We start from the raw sequence: 16,043 nt of genomic DNA, 5'->3' as shown, positions 1-16,043 counted from the left end.
AACCATATTTCCCATTCTTTGGAACACAGTAAAAGTGTCTCCTGTTCCTTTCAGCACCTAAACTAGATACATTCATCAGCTCATGAAAGGACATTGGCATATGGTTTAGGGAGACACATATTCAAAGGAAACAAGCCTGTATCACCCAATACTTTCCAAATTAAATAAATATCCTCTTCATCATACATATTTTTCAAGACTGGGCTAGTAGCAGTGTGAGTCATTTTCTCCTGTATGATACTGAGCCCTTTGGAAGACCTTTGCTTCCACAAGGTTTTGTGCTCTTTGCAGCATGAATGATTTGCCCTTGTTTAAAAAGATATTGGTTTTTCACTGCTACTCTCACTCATATTCATATAGGTGGTTTCCTGCAGTTAACACATCTAAATGTAGAATCATGTGTCATTTAACTGTTAGTAAAAACAATAGTCCACTACAGACAGGTGTAGAGTGTCTAAGCTTACCGCTGTATACATCAGAGTTGGATTGAAGGACATTGTCCCGCCTTTACTTTCAGATTTCACGTGCAGCCTATGAGGGGTAAAAACCCATCTTATAGCAGAAAGCCAGCATAAGACTTCAGACATCATTTAATACCGTTTAAGGGGGTTTAAATATTGCATGGGTCTACACTAACCTTCCTCACAAGGGGAGAATTTTCACCTAAAAAGATCGTCTAATAAAAAATCCACCATCTGTTCACCTGTAGAAAAACAACCAGTAACAGGCACAGAAACAAATCTTTAACTTGAGTCGTGAAACACTCTGGATACAAACCGAGAATGGTCTGTGTTTTGTTTTAAATGAACACAGTTGCTCTTACTTATTGCACTACTTTATGATTCCGTATAGACAGAAAGGATTAATTTCCCATTCATGTTCAAGGAGTACGCATGCTAGCAGCCATTAGATGTAATTCGTCACCTGTTGAAATCCCATATGCATTGATAGGAAAATTAAATTCAATTTCCTTTCAAGTTTAAATATCTCTAAAGATATTCCCCAATCCAGGAAAGCACTTAGGCAAGTGCTTCACCTTAAGCATGTGAGTAGTTCTAGCGATGTCAAGTGCTTTCCTGGACCAGGGCTGTGATCCATAACAGATGTACACCTGCACCTTAGAATGAGCGCCCAGTGAACACAGAAAAGTCAAGGCACCAGGGTACCAGAAACACACTTGATTATTGCTGAGGTCCTGTGATTTTGCTCCTGTCTGCGAGATTTTCAGTTAAAAAAAAAAAAGAAAAGAAAAGAAACAGGGAAATTAGCTACAGAAAGGGAACATTTCAAAAGCACATAGTTCTCTTAGTCTCTTGGGGAAAATTTTACACAATCCTAGTCTCAAAATAATGTTAAGGTTGCAAAATTGAGCAATCATAAAAGTCAGGAAATTTAAAAAGTTAGTATGTGTCCTTCAGTGTTAGCTCAGCAATAGCAAATATATGTAGTGGGAGAAATTTATACTTGCAATTTCTATGTTAAATATAAACTTTAAAGTATTCTTGTTGACCATTAGTAAGCAACATAAACTGTATCAGGTATTTAATGTCTGTAAAAGGCATCTTAATGATGAGAATTTCCTGGCTTTAGAATTCAGAGGGCTTGATTTTGAAATATAAAATGTCACTGCTGGGTTGCTGAGTTATTTTGACTCTCTTCTCACTTACAGTTGAAAGTCACCACTGGAAAAGAATGGGAATTTCACCTCTGTTATAATACAATTCTCACATCAGAATCCTTTTGTGATGTTTATGAAGGGCTATGATTTATATAGCTAGGAACACTGACTTAATTTGGGTTTTTTTTGTTTTTTTTTTTTTGAGAAGTAAGAACTTTTGTGGTAAAATAGACCACAGTGCTTCCCCCTTGCTGGCAAGAGAACTAACTCTCCCAAAACAAATGTGCTCTACCTGAATTAATAATATGGAGCTGTTCCGCAAGATGTTTAACATACAGAATGATCTTTCCAGGCCAGATGTATGACTTTCTCAAATCTTTGTGTCGTGGTTTAACTTACCGTGAAAACCTAAATATGGTGTGATGGTAGTGTTTAGATAAGACAGATGTAGAGTGCAGTGCAGGCTTGCTGTTGCAGAAACGCTGATCCTTATAAATGAGCTGTATTGCACTGTGGGATTTTCCTGGCTGACTCTTTCAAAACCCAGTCTAGATTAAATCATCACAGCTGGGGAGAAAAATATCAAGAATTAAATAACTACTTTATGAGACTTGTAAGAGTGTGAAAGTTTTAAGAAGTTAAATAATTATAGCACTCTCTGAGAGCTACAGGAAAGACGAATGAGTTTGTGGCTAATGGTCTTATTTATTCTAGTGTTGTACTGAAAGACAAATGAAAATGTCAAAGATGTGGAGAGAATTTCACACAGGTCCAAAGATATAGCTATCAAAACAAATTCAGATCTAAGTATGGCAATGAAAAGATCCACACGTGCTCAGCTCAAAGGGAAGATGACACTTTGAACTCAGTGCTTCCACAAATTTTTGTGTTACACTTAATGTCACAGGTATTGTGTATCAAGCCACGAGAATCTTGAGCTCTCTGTTACTCAGCTGTCAGCTTGTTTGCTAACAGCAAAAGAATTAAGTCAGCCTGGGAATAAAACACGACTCCCATTAAGGTATGCAAGTGTGAGGATCTAAAGCTTTATGTAAAATCTCCCTGAGGGCGTCACAAGTCCAAAGTTAAGGCAAATACCTACGGGCAAAGAATATCTTTTCAGCAGGCTTGATTCTGATGTATCATCACTTTTATTAGATGCGCTTTAGGGGAGCTACTCTCCATTTACATCAACAAAAGTGAGCTCCAAATTGGGTCTTAGGGACTCAATCGCGCACCGGGTAAGCCAGCTGCAATGCTGCGCTGCAAGTTCTTTGCTGTGGAATCGGTCTTTTTGTGCCGTTTGTATGATGCCAAGCACAGGGGGGTCCTGGCCCATAACAGAGCCTCTAGGCACATCCATAGCATTATCATATATCTGGATTTTCTCAGATATATCTTAATGCACCCAAATGCATTGTGTAAGCAAAAACGAGGAAATTTGGCCATTTATCTGGGACTGGCCAGTGGTTGTCCTGAAGCCCACTCACAGTAGCATTGCCAACCAACCTACCAGGGGTCTGGCAAAGCTGAACAAGCGGCGCTTTGTGTGTGTAGATCCTCTTGGCAGCAGAGACACCACCAATCCCTGTACCCCTCTCCCCAAATTCAGCACGCTCCTCAGGCTCTGCACTTCCTAAGCAGACGTGGGCAAAGCATGCCGCACGCGTGCAGCCAGCTCCGCGTGTCCCGGGGGAACTGCACACGCTGAGCATGCACCGGTGGGTTGATGGGTACGTACACAGTAGTCGCCCCACCTGTGTCAGAGCCTCTGGGCTTGGTTCAGTTTGGGCATCACACAGGGACATATAGGATGCACTGCTCAGAGACTGTGTCCGTTTTTCTGTCTGGGCGTCTTTCTAGGTGGAAATAAGGGAACCAAAATACAAACAAGTAAAATAAAAAAGTGAGTGGACGATGAAACCCCATGCAACTAAAAATGGTTGGGATGAAAGCTTACCAGACCAGGAAGGGGACCGGATGGTGAGGTGAAGGGCGCATTGAATCAATGTGCCCGTAAATCACTGGGAGGCTTCCCGCTGACTCCAGCCAGCTTAGATCGGGACCAGCAAATGGCATTCCCCTTCCCCCACCTCTCTTACTTTGTGACTGCCGAGGGAAACATGGCAGCCCAGATCTTATTTCAGATTTTGCGGTGGTGCATATTTTCTCCCCTTAGATCTTTTAACAAGAGAGCACCAGCCTTTCCACACAGGATCGCTAGTGCACCCAAGCCGGCGTCCGGAGGCAGGGGAGTGAGGGGAGGGTTAGCTGAGCAGCTTAGCCATCTCTTCTGGAAGGCCAGAAAGAGCCCAGAGACTAGGAGGAAAGCTGAAAAGATACTGTCATCTAACAGGTTGTGCTCTGCAATGGCAGCCTGGTAAATTTAATTTCAATCTTCAACAAATAATGGTTCAGATATTAGGAAGGAGTTGCTGAAGCCACCTGTACCAAAGGATAACACTGGCCAGGAACAACAAACACAAGTGTTTTGCGATGAACAGATTTGTGCTAGACTGAATAGCACAATCCCTTTTTCAGATCAGTTTATGTCATGGCTGAAGAGAAATTCTGTCCTGGGGCAAAGACAACATAAAATGCAATACATCACACAACCTTACAACAAAGATGAAATTAAATTGGGTTGAAAACTATTCTAAGCATTATTAAGTAATGTCAATATCATGACAGTGGGGGGAGAAGGGGAAGAAAGAGTCAGCCTAGGTGTGACATGAATAATAGAAAAGGCATGATAGCTATCAAGAGGTATTTGCAGGACACATGCATTAAAGAGGTAATTTGTTTAGGCTGATTCAAGGAAATATGGCTAAGAGAAAGAGTACGAAAATTTAGTTTGGCTCTCAGGATGCGTTTCTAAACTGTGAAGTGCAGCAGACTGTAGAGCAGCCCGCCACAGGAGACACTAGGAACTCCAAGGCTGGAGTCATTTCAAAACGAGCCAAGCAAAATCACCCAAGAGTAACTTGAGGGGAATACTCGTGCCACTGGCAAGCTCTGCAAACACAACAGTCGCTAGTCATAAATCGTAATAACTTGGATACAATGGGTAGCCAGCTAATTGCATACGTGCAGACCAGGGGATAGAGCTCAAACCCTCTACCTCCCAAACACATAGAAGCCAAATGCTGCATCGGTATAAATTGATGTAGTTCCACTAGTTTCCTTTAGTGGAAGGACATCGATTTATACCAGCTAAGAGCCTGGCCTAAAGGCTTCTACTGTTCGGGCTAAAGCAGCTCCGTCATCTCTCGGTACTCCAGGGTAACAAGTACTCTGTTTTAGCCATTACACTTTTGTAATCTGACTGGGCAGCGATTAATTTGCCAGCTAACACCAGGAGACAGGAATCCTCCAGGGCACAGAACCCCCAGTCCGTTCTGCGTCATCCGGGCTGCAACCCGCTCTGCAGATGTGGTGGCCTGTTAATCTGGAGGCCTGATAAAAACTCAGCCTACACACAAAGCCTTTTCCTGGTTCCAGCAGCTCGTGTTCCAGAAATGCATACGGTTGTTTCAAATGTGAAGCTGTGGGGAGATATTTTGATGCTGATTTGACTGCTTCAATTCCAGAAGGAAAAGGTCCCCAACGATGTCAGCACACAAACACTTAGAATTCCAGTTCCCACGTTTCCTTATTTTGCAGAAATTTCCTTGCATATCAACACCATGCATAAATACTACGAATTATTTCACCCCCAGCCAACACTGAGATGAACTCTTATCTTACTTTTCCTCTTATACTAGCTTTCCAATAAAATGCAATGTTGAAGATAGATAGAATAATGTCTTGGTGGTCTCACTGCAACAATTCAATGCTTCAAACGTTAATGAATTTACCCTCAATTAAAATTATTTCCATTTCACATGTAGAGAAGAAAAGTCAAATTATCAGAAATGTCACTCAGTGTTTAGTGCTTAGCAAGTGAAGCCAGGCACCCGATTTTCATAGTACTGAGTATTTCATAGCACATTATCTAGTCCCATCTCCCACTGAATTTGTTAATCATTATGCTTGCCATGTTTGGTATCCCCTGAAAATGAAAATGGTTTCTATGATTTGTCCAATAGCCCACAGGAACTTTGTGGTATAACGTGGATAAAATCTCCCTAACAGCAGCCTTGTTCATGCCACTTCCCTGAATATAATCCATCACTCTAGGCTGCAAAGAAGAAAAAGGTATTTTATCATGCACATATACACTACTTCATAACGTGTATGCAGAAGGAGACACATTAAGATTACCCAGACACGTACTAACAACTCCAGCACAGTTTCTTCCAAAGCCACAGTCAACACATAAGTGTCTATTATTTCCAGTATGTTAAGCTTACTCATCTAGCAGTGTCCCATAGGCAAACAAACATCTTTTAGATTCAGTAAACCAATTTCAGTGCAAGTAGTGACTTTCTGAAAGAAATTATGGTTTATAGTATATATCTGTTACAATGCTCTTTTAAGACATTAATTTCATCCTTTATTTATTATGATATTAAGTAGCCACATTGTATGAAGTATGTTTTATAAATGTACCATTCATCCTATCTTCCTCCATGTTATATGATATGGAGGTGCCCCTACCACATCGTGGATGTTTATTATCATTCAAAACCAGCAACCTCGACTGCATTCAGCAAAAACTCATAGCACATGAGCTGCAAGTGGTGCAAGCACAAGAGCTTTTGTTCATTTGCCAACCAAATAACTATACGCGTATCTCCCTCAGTCTGAAAAAAAAGATCATTTTTATATAATTGCAGCTTAATGCCCAGATAATTTTGCCCTTTGATTCTTTTTTCAGCAGATTTTATGGGTGAACCTTGAGATCCAGTTACAGATGTGACAAATGATTTTTACTTTCCCAGTTCTTAGTCAGGGCTTAAACAGGGATCTGATTACCATATGGTAGATTTGAATGCTTGAAGGTGTCTCCAGCTAAGCACCCAAAAATCAAGCTACTTGAAACCACTAGACTCTCTGAAAGCTCTGGTCCAGATGAGCAGTTTTGGTGGTGTAGTTGTAGTTCTACGTTTTGCCAGCAAACAGATCTATATGCACAAGTTTGGAAATACATGCATATCTATATATAGTATTTCTGGGGAGTGTCCCTTAACTACTGACACCATTCAGTCTGCTTCACAGTGCAGTCCTGGTCCTTGTGGCCAGGCATCAGGCAACTCAAACAAAGTGCGTGTCTGGAGCACCTCGAGGAGGAGGCCAGGTCCTCCCTGCCACCTCTGGCAGCCCCAGAAAGATGGTGGCAGCTCTCCAGAGCCCTTCACCCCAGTTAAGACCTAAACCACTCTCCGAAGTGAAGATCGCACCCACTGGCTCTCTGGAGGATGGACGTGACAAGGCTCCTAAATATGGGGCCTAAAATCATGTGTGATCTAAAAGCAGGCCTGATCTTTATCCCCTTGTGGACTTCCTAGTTCTTCCGTCTATTAATATTTATGTAAATGCAGGGTAAAGACAAAGCTTTTGGCAGGTGCCTCAAAACAAAACAAAACAAAACAAAACAAAACATAAAAAAGCCCAAAACCACACCGAACAACACAACCAAAAAAGTTAAATACTTCTGTGATAGAAAAAGAGATGGAGTTCCCTCAAGACTCTTCCAAACTGAGATCATTTTAAAGCCAATAGACATTGGTGCAGAGATAAGCGTATGACTAGCCTCATGCAGAAACAAAAAATGAATGGCAATACCTCTGCCAACTTACAATACCCTCAGCAGAAACAGATATCTGAAAAAGAGACGCAAACAGATCACGCCGGTGCGTGTGACAAGGATCCAGTCCTGGTAGGAGAAAGCAGTGAGACGGCACGAGACTGGTTAAAGCCCAACAGCTCGGCACATGGAAATTTCTGGAAGGTTTTGTCAGTCTGAACAGGGGTTAATGCTCCTCTTGCACGTCTGGCAGAGCTGCAGCTGTGCTACAGTGATCAATGTCAGCATTGCCGTTAGGACTTAGTTCACAGAGGAGAGGGGTTAGAGTAGATGTCGGATCAGGGTTGGTTACAATGTGCCTTTCAAGCTTTTATTGATTTCCTAATCTCTTCTTAAAAAAAAAAAAAAGGAAAAAAGACAAGAATTTTGCTGTGAGCCCTGCAGGCCTTATTTCCCTTCAGATCTACCCACCCACACCCACATACATGGAGGGATCTCTTCTTACAGACTGAAAAGTGCCCGCCAATTTCTTCCCTCTAAAAACATTTCAGAAAGAGTCAGCAACTATAGCGGCCTGATGGTGAGGGGAAATGGCCAGGCTTGGCATTTAGCAACAGGCAGCTGCCCTTCCTGTCCTGCAAAAGTTGTATGTGCTCGTGTCTTAAAGCTCTGATCCAGCTGGTTCTGAGATATGTGCCCCACTTCAAGAATTCAGGCTGCGTGAGATTAAACAATTGTGTAAAATGAACATACACTTACGGGCTCAACTGAAGTCCACACCAGGGAGAACTTTGGGCACAATGCTTGCCTGCTCTGCAGCCTGGATGGATATCGACAAAGGATATCACCAAGTCAAGAAGGCAGAACTTATTCTCACCGCTTTGGGCTTCCACTGCAGAGGCTGAAATGGCCAGATTCTAAGAGTTTTTGAGGGAACTTGAGTTTTTGAGTAGATAACTTGAGGGAGTGAAGTGAAAACACAGGTAGGTAAGGATACACAGAGGAATAAATAAATTACTGAACTAAAAATTCATTGGCAGAACCTTCTGCAATCCCAGGAATGAGAGTCATCATAACCCTAAACTGCATGAGAAGAAGCATTTCGCAGGTTTGGAGAAAGGGCTTGGAGAGAACAGAAATCAAACGATAAGACTGATATGGGTAGGGAAATAGTAAGAGGAGAAACAATGAAAAGGACAGCAGTAAAGCATGCATCTGTTATTTAACCCTGGGTAAATACCCAGATTAGTGACATCAGTTTCTACTATTTAATTAGAGCTTAATTTGGAGACATGTCTCACAAGGCTAACACAGCTGTGATATAGCCCAGGGTAACGTACAACCACGGATCTGTCCCAGCTATAGTCTTACACCACATCAGCCCTAGACAAAACAAAAGTTTATGTGGAAAGGCTGGCGTTCCAGTCCTTGTGCTCATAAAAATAGAGCCAGCATGAGCTGGAAGAGCAAGGAAATTCAAATGTTTCACAGTTTCTCGTCACAAATTTTCACATTATTTTACAACAGTGCAGTGCTTAGATGGGCTATGCCACGAAGACTGAAAGTGCATGCCGACCTGCTCTTTTCATGGTCCAGTAATGGGATCATGACATTAGGATCCATCACTCAGTGTAGGCCAGCAAAATGTCAGTGCTAATCAAACCAGGTCTGCTGTAGGGGTTCAGCTCAGAGCCGGCACAAAGCTTCTCGCCAGTCTAGGCCAAATAGCACTGAGAGGATGAAGACAAAATAATGTGTCTGAGATGACAGGTTTGGACAAGAGTCCAGGAGACCAGTAAGGGTTGTCTGTGTTGCTGCTGGTGGGGTACGGACAGACACCCCCACCACTAAGGGCAGGACAGGGGAATGAGCACTGCACGCAGCAGCAGCAGCTAGGCTGCCGGGCTCTGCTGGAGCAAGTCAGAGGTGGAGATGAGCCATCCCAGCAGCTGACTTGTTTTGAGCAGGCTGCTGTGTCTGCCCTCGCTGCTGTACACTGGGCAGTAACACCACTGGCTCCCCTTAGAAGCAAGGAGACATTTTACAGGGAGCAGGGCAATGAGTAGGATTGCAACCCTGGACTTCAGGAGAGCTAACTTTGGCCTCTTCAGGGACCTACTGGGAGGAATCTCATGGGGTAGGGCCCTAGAAGGAAGAGGGGTCCAAGAAAGCTGGTTAATACTCAAGCATCACCTCCTCCAGACTCAAGAGCAGTGCATCCCTCTGAGTAAGAAGTCGAGCAAAGCGGGCAGGAGACCTGCATGGATGAGCAAGGAACTCCTGGCAAAACTCCCAGCAGAAGAAGGAAGTGTACAGAATGTGGCAAAGGGGACAGGCCACTTGGGAGGAATACAGGGACGTTGTCAGAGCGTGCAGGGATGCGACGAGGAAGGCTAAGGCCCATTCGGAATTGAATCTGGCAAGGGATGTCAAGGACAACAAGAAGGGCTTCTTCAAATACATCAAGAGTGAAAGGAAGACTAGGGAAAATGTGGGCCCGCTGCTGAATGGGGGGGGTGCCCTGCTAACGAAGGATACAGAGAAGGCAGAGTTACTGAATGCTGCCTTTGCTTCAGTCTTTGCTGTTAAGGCCAGTCCTGAGGAATTCCAGACCCTGGGGACAAGAGAGGAGGTCTGGAGAAAGGAAGACTCTCCTTTGTTTGAGGAGGATCAGGTTAGAGATCTTTTGTCCAAACTTGACATCCATAAATCCCTGGGCCCCAATGGGATGCACCCACGAGTGCTGAGGGAGCTGGCGGATGTTATCGCTAGGCCACTCTCCATCATCCTTGAAAGGTCCTGGAGATCAGGAGAGGTGCCTGAGGACCGGAAGAAAGCCAGTGTCACCCCGGTCTTCCAAAAGGGCAAGAAGGAGGAGCCAGGAAACTGCAGGCCTGTCAGCCTCCCCTCCATCCCGGGAAAGGTGATGGAACAGCTCCTCCTGGAGGTCCTCACTAAGCATCTGGGGGACAAGCAGGTGATCAGGAGTAGTCAGCATGGATTCACCAAAGGGAAATCATGCTTGACCAATCCGATAGCCTTCTCTGATGGAATGACTGGCTGGGTAGAGGAGGGCAGAGCAGTGGATGTTGTCTCCCTGGACTTCAGCAAGGCTTTGGACACTGCCTCCCATCACATCCTCCTAGGCAAGCTCAGGAAGTGTGGATTAGATGAGTGGACGGTGAGGTGGATTGAGAACTGGCTGGATGGCAGAGCTCCGAGGGTTGTGGTCAGTGGTGCGGAGTCTAGTTGGAGGCCTGTAGTTGGAGGCGGTGTCCCCCAGGGGTCAGTCCTGGGTCCAGTCTTGTTCAGTGTATTCATCAGTGACCTGGAGGAAGGCACAGAGGGCACCCTCCGCAAGTTTGCTGATGATACTAAACTGGGGGGAGAGGCTGACACACCAGAGGACTGTGCTGCCATTGAGAGGGACCTGGAGAGGCTGGAGAGCTGGGCAGAGAGAAACCTCCTGAAGTTCAACAAAGGCAAGTGCAGGGTCCTGCCCCTGGGGAGGAATAGCCCCATGCACTAGGACAGGCTGGGGGCTGACCTGTTGGAAAGGCCCTAGGAGTCCTGGTGGACAACAAGTTAAGCATGAGGCAGCAACGTGCCCTTGCAGCCAAGAAGGCCAATGGTCTCCCGGGTTGCATTAGGCAGAGTGTAGCCAGCAGGTGGAGGGAGGTGATCCTGCCCCTCTCCTCAGCCCTGGGGAGGCCACACCTGGAGTACTGTGTCCAATTCTGGGCTCCCCAGGACAAGAGAGACATGGCACTACTGCAGAGAGTCCAGCGGAGGGCTACAAAGATGATGAGGGGACTGGAGCACCTCTCCTGTGAAGAAAGGCTGAGGGAGCTGGGCCTGTTCAGCCTGGAGAAGAGAAGGCTGAGGGGGGATCTCATAGTGTATACAAATAGCTCAAGGGAGGGTGTCAAGAGGATGAGGCCAATCTCTTCTCCATGGTGCCCAGCAACAGGACAAGAAGCAACGGGCAGAAACTGAATCACAGGAAGTTCCACCTAAACCTGAGAAAAAACTTCTTCCCTGTGAGGGTGACTGAGCACTGGCACAGGTTGCCCAGAGAGGTTGTGGAGTCTCCTTTGCTGGAGATATTCAAAACCCGTCTGGATGTGACCCTGGGCAACATGTTCTAGGTGACCCAGCTGGAGCAGGGGGGTTGGACTAGATGATCTCCAGAGGTCCCTTCCAACCTCAACCATTCTCTGATTCTGTGATTCTGTGATTCTGTGATTGTTACCAGCTTTCTCATTTGCTACCTGAGACAGCTGACGCCTTTGCTTCCTCCTAAAGCTGGCTCTGATTTACTCACTTCCCAGGTCTGCTCAGTCTACTGCTGGCTTCTGATCTCTAAAAAATAATAGGAAACACCATCCATGCAGAAAGGTGGCTTGTTTTGGTTCTTGTGTTTAACCTACAAGAAATATTCAATCAGCCGCTCACCTGATTCTGCTGTAATAGTTATGCTCCTAGCATAACTGCTTAGGAACAAAGCTGTAAGGTGAGATATTTTAACGAGGCCATTGATGTTCTTAGAGATAAATGTGTTAAGTTATTGTTATTTTTGCTGCTTAAGTAGAGAGCGGTAAGATTGTTCTACAGTAGTTGAAGCATTATTGAACGCCAGGGGCAGCTGGCATCCGCTAAGAAAGGCACATGGAAAATATGACGTCACATAAGTGCGGCTAGTTAACACCAGTTTCCTAATTCAGAAGGCTTTAAAAGCTAATGTTTAAAAATAGCACCTTAATGATATCTAAAAATAGCCTTTGCCAAGCCCCAGAGTATTCTGACCTCCATTAAATTGGAAGTCCATTTCCTATGGCTGGTGGTGTAAATCACATTTACCTTTTACATCCTGTTCTCTCTGGGATTAGCTGCAAAGCCTAATGCCTGACCTTGGAAGCCTATTAGCAAACATACAAGAGTAACCTAGATCACTCCTTTGAAGGGTGTGCGATATACAGATACAATGTGCGGAACGAGTTATTGGACAGGGTATAATCTTGGGTTCCACTTGTCAGCAGACATACCAAGGCAGGTGAAGGTCTGTCAGAGCATGCAGAGATCTGAGATTTATTTGAAAGGTGGTGCCGGGGTTAGGACCTGGGGCGGGGACACGGGAGACCCTGGTTCTATTTCCAGTTCCTTCATAGATTTCCTGTGGGACCTGGGGTAAGATCCTTGCTCTCCTGCAGGGCTCCAAATGCCCATCTACTTCTCGCTGGTCCTGGAGTAATATTATAAGGATAAGTTCTCTAAAATATATGCCATTCTTAGATACCACATTGATACACCTTACAGTAATGTAAAAACTTAGTTTATGCTTAGTTTATGAGCCCAAACCAAACACACTGAAAGACAAACAGGGGCTGAGGCGCTCTAGAGCTCTTACCCGAGCAAGTGGTGGGAACAGGTTTGGTATTGCTGGAGATACCCATTTTGCTTGCTTCTCACTGTGCTCCCCTGTGCTGTGCTTGGCCCTAACGTGTGTCCCATTGTATCAAATACTCTGTGATAGCTCTGACAAAGCGAAAGAAATCTTCAGCGTGATCTTCCCTGGCAGAAAGCAGAGAGATTCAGTGGCATGTACCCGGAACAATGCTTTCTGATCTCAGAACTTCTGCATTTTTTTGGCTATTTGCAAATTAGGCAAATTATCTCAACTAGCACATGAAATAGATTATTTTCATTTAAGCATTTTATACAGAGTGTCTGAAAGGCCATGAAGCCCTAAAGGCAGTAAAACGCCTTCCTCAAATTAGTCAAGCTAAAGCAAAGCCAGACTTTGATTCTTCTCTTCCATTGCAGTCACAGGGCCTGGTACCTCTCCACAGATCCTATCCAGTATCGCATTCTTCCCCATCCTATGTCTGCACATAGCAGACACACTCCAAACAAATGAAAAAGAACATGTGTAAGTAGGAGTTTGTCTTCCACTCTCTAGTGCTGCGCTGCCTAGCTGAAATAATCCCCGTATTTATTTATTTTTTTCTTTTGGCACAGTGTCCAAGGTAGACCCTGAGTTGTTCTGGGAAGAGACAGTCCATGCTTTTTTTACGCAGAAATCAGTGTATGCCATGATGTCATCTGAAGACTAAAATCAGCACTGATACACGTCTCAAGCAATCCTGCTTCATTAGTGAGATAGGGTGAATGTAAACCAGCCTTCACTTTTGTCACTCTGCGTTATTTTATTTTGTAATGGTCTTCATTAGTTTTGCCAGATGCTTTTCTTCCCTTTGCCTGTTAGGGTCCAGTCCTGCAAACACTTATGCTTTCTCTTATGCACATGCGTTCGGCACATGCATAGCTCTTTGCAGGACTGGAGCCTGAATTTGTTTCTGTCTCTGAATTCCAAGTCGGATTTTGATGCAACAGTTATTTTATATATTAAAATATCAAGTTTCTGCCCACACACATAATGCATGATGTATAACAGACCTTGCAAGGCAGCCGTTGGAAACGATCACTTAAACTGCAATTTATACAGAAGGAAGAGTTCCTATTCCTTGTTTTTCAGCTAGAATTTATCGGAATGAAACTGTGAAGGTGTTGCTCCTCAGAAACAACATGATGTACATCTGGTTTCACATGCTGTCATTTAGCCCACAACCTAAAATCATAAAGTGAAACTCTGCAGAGGCTAATGAAAATTATTCCCCTTTGAGTTGCTTTATTAAAACGCAACCTCAAAAAATACTGGCACGTCAGGAAAGCAACTTTAATCCCATACCTGTTATCCTCTTTCACAGGCTTTAAATCATTCTCTTTGCTCCCTAGTTTGAGCAAATACACCCTTATTGTTTTTGTAGTCCTGCTATGACCTTCTGGGAATGTTTTCATCATGTAAAGCAACCTGCAGTTCCCTACTTTATAAATCTCATTCATTCCAAGTGTTAACACCAGCTAATTCTCTGCTTTAGAAAGGAAATCATGTTTGTTTTTTTGAAGAGTCTGCTGGGAAGGAGAATATTTGAATTTAAAATATTTTTTTCCATTTCATAAGTTTTCGTTGAGTTTTCTTCCCAGTGGGCAATAGAAGACTGTTTATATAAGTGAAGAGGGAAGCTTACTTTCCCATTACTTCCACAAAAATACAATAACTATGCTAATTATTCCACTAACTGCACGTGGAATGCACCTTACTGGCTGGAGAGGTAATGCATTTGGGTAATAGTTAACTTCTTTTTTCCTCAATTACCTTTTAATAGGAGAGCAGAAGGTGTCAAAGCAAAACAGCTGCATATCTTCCAAGAAAAGCCCGTGTTTTCCGGAGGAATTCAGGCGGAGGTGCTTTATTAAGCGAACTAGTCAGGACAAACATTAACATGGCAAGCATGGCCCTCCAGTTGCTTGGCTTCTTTCTCAGTCTGCTCGGTCTAATTGGGACACTAATTGCTACTCTTCTGCCGCACTGGTGGCGAACGGCACACGTAGGCACCAATATTATAACAGCTGTGGCGTATATGAAAGGGCTGTGGATGGAGTGCATCTGGCACAGCACCGGCATCTACCAGTGCCAAGTCCACCGGTCTCAGCTGGCGCTGCCGCGGGACCTTCAAGCCGCCCGCGCCATGATGGTCGTTTCCTGCGTCCTGTCCGCCCTGGCGTGCGCCCTGGCCGTCGTGGGGATGAAGTGCACGCAGTGTGCCAAGGGCACCTCTGCCAAAACGCCTACCGCCGTCTCGGGGGGCATCGCGTTCATCTTGGCCGGCCTCCTCTGCCTGGTGCCCGTCTCTTGGACCACGAACGACGTCGTTACCGATTTCTACAACCCGCTGCTCCCCAGCGGCATGAAGTACGAGATCGGGCAAGCCCTCTACCTCGGCTTCGCCTCCGCGTCTCTGACCATCCTGGGCGGCGCGCTGCTCTGCGCCTCGAGCCAGCGGGCGGGCAGCCGCGCGCCTCACCCGCCGCGGCCCAGGAGCGCACCCAGGGCTGCTCCCTCCTGCAGACCACCAACCGCCTACCAGGGGAACCATGCCTCTTCCCGGACATCTGCTTCCCATAGCGGCTACAGATTAAATGACTATGTGTGAGTTCTCTCAGATTTGCCTGCGGGACACAGCTGCTTTATAATTTCTGTGCATGGCATAAAACAAAGCTAAGATGACTTTTAATTTATAAGGGTCGCGATACAAAGTTTACCATTGTTCCCTCCTTCCTTTCTCGCCATAGAAGGAAGGAATGTGAGCACAACGCTGCTTGCTTCAAGACCTTAAAAAATGAATACAAAGGAGACTGTGAATATTCCAGAGACTGCAAATACCTGCCTACTTTAGATCAGAGTTTTGCACACGGCCAGTTCAAGAGCAGTTCTTCTAAAAGTTATCCTTTGGTTTATAGATTTTGCCCTGTGACAAGCAGTAAAGCAGAACTGGCCACAACTTGCCATTTGAACAGGGTTCGGACAAAAAAACCCACAGTTTTGTCTAAAGCAGAAAAACGTCATGGTAAGACACAGCGATTTCAGCTCTGTTTTTCCTTTGAACTCTCATTTCCATGACTTACAAATGTTTCATTTTGACAAGGTATTAGTTTTGCTTAACTTGCTGTTTGTTTTGTGGGTTGTTTTGGTGCCTTGAAATTGAATTTTAATAGTATTACAACAGATGTATTTAATAGTCTGTTATAGCCAATATTTTATATTATACTATAATGTTTTGACCTTATCAAAATAAAATTTCAGGACATCGCCAAAACAAAAAGATTCACCATAAT

At 44.5% G+C, this 16,043-nt stretch overlaps 1 protein-coding gene across 1 annotated transcript in view; it reads left to right on the top strand.

Annotated features, from left to right (window-relative positions):
* The window catches only part of CLDN14 (claudin 14), a 28,960-nt gene extending 13,599 nt beyond the window's left edge, over window positions 1-15,361 (top strand). Inside the window, exon 2 of the mRNA XM_009667571.2 lies at window positions 14,534-15,361. Within this exon, the coding sequence (XP_009665866.2) occupies window positions 14,651-15,361 (711 nt within the window). The 5' untranslated portion in view covers window positions 14,534-14,650. The remainder of the gene's footprint in view (window positions 1-14,533) is intronic.
* Window positions 15,362-16,043: the final 682 nt, after the last annotated feature.

Source organism: Struthio camelus, chromosome 1 (genome assembly GCF_040807025.1).
Source record: "Struthio camelus isolate bStrCam1 chromosome 1, bStrCam1.hap1, whole genome shotgun sequence".
Lineage (NCBI taxonomy): Eukaryota > Metazoa > Chordata > Aves > Struthioniformes > Struthionidae > Struthio > Struthio camelus.
This window is presented reverse-complemented; position numbering and strand designations above follow the sequence as displayed.